The sequence below is a fragment of the Benincasa hispida genome, chromosome 5 (assembly GCF_009727055.1).
Source record: "Benincasa hispida cultivar B227 chromosome 5, ASM972705v1, whole genome shotgun sequence".
NCBI lineage: Eukaryota > Viridiplantae > Streptophyta > Magnoliopsida > Cucurbitales > Cucurbitaceae > Benincasa > Benincasa hispida.
The window spans coordinates 24554737-24560050 of NC_052353.1; the positions used below are offsets into that span (position 1 = coordinate 24554737).

Genomic DNA, 5314 nt, shown 5'->3' on the forward strand with positions numbered 1-5314 from the left:
CATTTGAATTTTAGTTTTTGTTTGTAAAAAATTAAACTTATAGACATTACTTCCACATCCAAATTTCTTTGTTTGCTATTTACGTTTTACCAATAATTTAAAAAATTAAACCAAGTTTTGAAACTAAAAAAATGTAGCCTTCAAAAACTTTTTTCTTGAAATTTGACTAAAAATTCAACTATTGTATTTTCAAAAAGAAAATAGGTTTAATTTTCAAAAACCAAAACCAAAACACAATATAGTTACCAAATAGAGCCTTAGTTTTTTGTTCTTGATTTTTAAAATGTAAGTTTATAAACACTACTTTCACTCAGAAATTTCTATATTTTGTTAACTAATTTCTATGAATACTTTTAAGAACCAAGTCAAGTTTTGTATAGCTTTCAAAAACTACTTGTTTTTAGAATCTGACCAGAAATTCAAGTGTTTCTTTAAGAAAAGTGAAAATCATAATTTCAAATCGGAGGAAAAGAAGCATAAGTTTCAAAAATAGAAAATAAAGGCAGATAAAGAACAGCTTTTAGATGGAAAATTGGGTTGCTCACTGAACGTAACAGAAACTGTTACATATAGAAACTTGAACTGGAATATGACACAAATTTTAATCAAGATTAAGGAACTTTTTGTTTAATAACAATTTCACGTATTAAGTAATTAAAGAACATTCAGAAATTCACAATTGGCAACTATTGAAATTACCGTACCTTGTTCTCCTTTGATTTCTTCCATATATCCCTTGATCCAAGCTCTCCTAAAAGAACCAAAATGTAAGGATTCTACCCTACTTTAGATTAGTATTAAATAGAACAACTTTTACACTTGCAAGAATTACAAAGCAACTCAGCCAAATCGAGAGGGCTGGTAATCTCTCCACACAAGAACTACTCTACTATTGAGCTTTCTTCTTTTTTCCCTTTTTTTTGGAGCCTCCTCCTCCTTCAGTCAATCCCGTTTCCTAAACTATGGTGGGGCCAAGAACAGCTTCTTTGGGTTTCCTAAGCATAGTTCGTTCTCCTTGTTTCATTCTCTTTTCAGTATGGAAGATCTATTTCAATTTGGTGCGAAATGCAAGATTTCTTTCCATGAGTAAGCCTACAAGCTAGTTCTAATTTTCTGAAAGTTTCTACTGGGAACTTGAGGTATGGGAAACTTATTCGGGATGGTGGGACGATTCGACACTCTATAATTAAGCCAACCACTAGCTCTTGTCTTTCTTCTTCACAAGAATCATAGGGCTTGAAAAACAACTAATACTATGTCGAGTGATCCATGTGGCTAACATTTCATTAACCAGTCGCTCTCTTTTCTGCCTTGAGTGCGCGTGGGTATCAATATAGCCTGACACTAATGGGAAACTTATCCGGGATGGTGGCACGAATCAACACTCTATAATCAAGACAAAACCACTAGCTCTCGCCTTTCCCCTTCACAAGCATAATAGGGGATTACTAACACTACGTTGAAAGATCCATGTGGCTAACATTTCGTTGACTAGTTACTCTCTTTTCTGCCTTGTGTGGCTGAGGGAACCAATATGGCTCTTTAGGAGACGACCTTAGCTCTTTAGGAAGCAAAAAGAAGATTACAAAGTTCCACCTTGGATGCCTTTCTCCCAAAAATCAAGGGCTTCAATTGATTGAAGCACTATTAATTCTGATTTTTATTTCTTTTTTCTAGTCACAAATCTGTGTGAACCACCTTCCATAACTCTTTAGGAAGCAAAGAAAGCCAGAAGTTGCAGTGTTAAGAGTCCAAAGTTCAAGAGGAAGGAGAAAGAGCTGGAATATCCTTGGGTTCCTTCCTTCCTTCTTTCTCTTTCTTCTTAATTTTATCCTAAAACTCCACTTTGTATCAGTATTGTCACACTAGTTATTTGATCATATTATGTCTCCAGGCTGCCAAAATCTACCATAAGGAATCTAGAGTTCAGTTAAAGAAAAAAAAAAAAATCATGTTTCCCTATGTTGTGTATCTTTTTGAACAAGCTTATAAACACCTCGATTAAATTAAATGTAACAATATTAATCTAAATGTAACAATTATCTTACCTATAACTTTTGCCGTTGAAAAACTCACATTTAATATTTTAGGTGGGTGACACCCATGATTTAAACTCATGACCTCAAAAACATCTTCATTTCTAGCTTGCTTTTTCAACTATAGCCAACTGAAGGTTTATTGTCTAATCACATTTTTCTTTTCCACTCACTCACTCAAAAAATTATTTGATAAGAAGTTTCTTAAGTTCTTAAAGGTAAAACATACGTAGGAGCAGTTCAATTCAACACCAAAGCAACTCTCAACTAGGAAATAAGCCATAAACAAGTAATATGCGTTAAGCCTAACCACTGGGAAGTCTAGACAAAAAAAATATGAAGCATCAAATATCAGCTTCCAAATAACAATTCTCAGCATGTCGACGTAAGGCAATTGTATTTATATAATGTTAAGAACTACAACTGCAGTCTTTACAATAATGCAGAGCGAAGTTCGAGTATCAAATGCATATGCTACACAAGGAAGTTTCAAGAATCCAAACAAATGTCACAACTTAGAATCACGAGAAATTTTTATTGCTATAAAAGATCAAGGTGGACAGGCAGAGTGATAAAGAAAGATAGACAAGAGTGCCATGTTCATTAAAAAGGCAAGTCAAGAAGCCTTCAAACATTACACTTGATTAAATATAACCAACCTCAAAATACCCTATCCATCTCAAGGATCAAATATACTTGTTATTTTATGTTTATCTACTCTTTCACTTTCTAAATTCCCGCTATCTGCTCCTACTATAACTGATGCAGAGTCCTCACAATAACAGTACTTTAATAGCATGGAAACGGTGATGTTACTCAACTTTATCGTTGCATCAAAGATTCAAACTATTCATGTAATTCTCATGTAAGTTTATCCAAAAACAATGACCAAAACAAAGAACCATCAACATATTTCAAATTAAACAGGAGGCAAGTTCACAATATACTGAACCTATTAATATGAACATATATACATGCCAAAATGGTGAGACCCAATATTCTTTAAGAAATGAATCATTACCATTCAATCAGCTTGCACCAGCTCATTGAGGACTTAATCTGCCACTTTCTTCGAGATTCCTTTCCCTTCATTCAGTAAAGCCAAGCTCTCAACATAAGTATTTAAATAGAAAGTATCTTCAGCACCATAAATTCCAAGACCTTTCATAAGCTGGATTTCTGGCTTGTACAAAACTACCTCCCCCCTTTTAGATTCCATAAGCATCTCTCCATTTTCCCTAATTCCTAACACCATTCCCAACTCCTGAGATCGATCAAAGCTGACTAATTTAGTCCAAGACTCAGGGATGTCATAATTTTGCAGCACCCAAACAGAAGACATATAAGTTTCAAAACAATACCAGCCACACAGCATGATGGAAAGTGCTCCTCCTAGCACAGCAACTTTCAAGTCATATGGTGAGTAATTAACCAAACGCTCTGGCAAAGCTATAGAACTGAAACACTCCTCAACTATATCAAATCTCAAAACGAAACACCTATAACCCCTGCCAATTTCCCTGTAAGCAACCCAATGGATAGCTCCATTGACAAAAGCTTGTGTCCATCCTGATTTGACTATTTCACAGCGAGGAGCTTTGATCTTAATTGCTCTCCATGAACCTGTTCTAACCTCATATACCTCAACTTTAGGAGATCTTTTATAATTAAAAGGAGTCTTAACTTCAAAATATAACAATCTAACCACCTTGTAGTCGTTGGTACAAGAATCGAAGCCAAATCCAAGTGCATAGTAATCTGGAACACCATAGATAGTGACAATTTCGCTAGTTCTAGGAACAGCTACAGCTCTTTGAATTGATGGGTTCCACAAAAGAAGATCGAGACCTAAGAAACAAACCAATCCATTGCAAATTCCCACGATCTTAGAATCCCCATTCTGATTGACGAATGGGAATTTCAATTCCTGGTATAGATCCAATGTCTCTGTATCGAGATGAAGCGAAAACCGGACTTCTTGCTTGCTTCTGTTACCATAATAGCGCTTGAGAATCAGAAGTTTCCTGTTGCAGGTTAAAGATTGGTTGAGGTGGGTGCTGATGAAACTTGGATTGGCGATGACAGAGCGCCATGATTTTGAGACGCATGAACAGAGAACAAGGGTTTTTGTAGGAAGATTAAGAAAGATGTTAAATAAGACTTCCTGTGGAACATAACCTAACATAGCTAGGAACCATCGAAGAATTGGGTGAGACCTGTAAATTGCCGAAGGCGAATTCGGGGGGATTTTTTTTGAAGAAAGTGAACAAAGACGCTAATGATGGGAGGGAAGAAGAAGAAGCAAAACAGAGCAGGAGAGCTTTGGACCGTCGATGGATCATCAAAATAAAAAACAAACTAGAGCGTTTCTTTTTTTTTCAAAAAATAATAATAAAATTACGGATGACCTATTGTCGGGCACATTCATATCTTGGGACCCACCCTCAAGACTTATGATATATAACCTTCTACTTACGTCACAGGGCACTTCAGATTTAAAACTCATAAAGCGATTAGGATATATTGTCTAGCTTGCTGGTTTTTCCAAAACTCTAACCCGGTTTTAGAATAAAAACACGATGGCTATTTAAACGTTTTTTCCATTAGAACGTCGGATTGTGGTAGGGAACCTAAACTCAGCCCGGTGTTTTCTCCAAAGCCTTAATCCGGTTTTAGAATACAAACACGATGAGTAAATTAAAAAGTTCCAAATTGCTTCTAGTTTATAGCGCGACAATGATGAACCTTCCAAATGGACGGGGGTTTAACCCTGACCCGATGCGATGACACTTTTTTCACACTTTTTTCCTCTCATCATTGTCTCAATTCAGGGAAGCCAAACTCAGCTCAACGAATTTTACAAAACACTGGCTCGATTTTAGGAATACATCAGTGGTTGCTATTTTTTGTGGTAGGATAAGACATTTCATGTATCCTGGTGGTTTCCTCCACTCCAAAGAATGTCCAATTGGGAAGATTGGTTCTACACATGCTAGAATGAGGGATTCCACGCTATAAGATTGATTATAAGTGTGTAGAGGTTAATGTTCCTCGACCTTGCAACAACTGTTACATGTGATCATGGAATCTCCATATAGTCAAACTTTTTATATGTGCACTGTAATTTATTCATCACGTTTGTATTCCTAAAATTTTTACTATGGAAGTGCGCTCACACTAAGGTATATAAGATTGAATTTTGAATGCTTTTAATTTATTCATCACATTTGTATTCCTACAATCGATCCAATGGTTTGTAAAATCCTCGGGTCGGGTTT

General features: G+C 35.8%; 1 protein-coding gene across 1 annotated transcript; it reads right to left on the reverse strand.

The window, feature by feature from the left end:
• Nucleotides 1-538: 538 nt before the first annotated feature.
• Nucleotides 539-4395, reverse strand: LOC120078248 (F-box protein CPR1-like). Its single transcript, XM_039032473.1, has 2 exons — nt 3058-4395; nt 539-751 (listed from the first exon to the last, which is right to left on the reverse strand). The coding sequence occupies exon 1, from the start codon at nt 4219-4221 to the stop codon at nt 3091-3093; it is 1131 nt and encodes a 376-aa protein (XP_038888401.1). The 5' UTR covers nt 4222-4395; the 3' UTR covers nt 539-751; nt 3058-3090.
• Between the last annotated feature and the right edge of the window lie 919 nt (nt 4396-5314).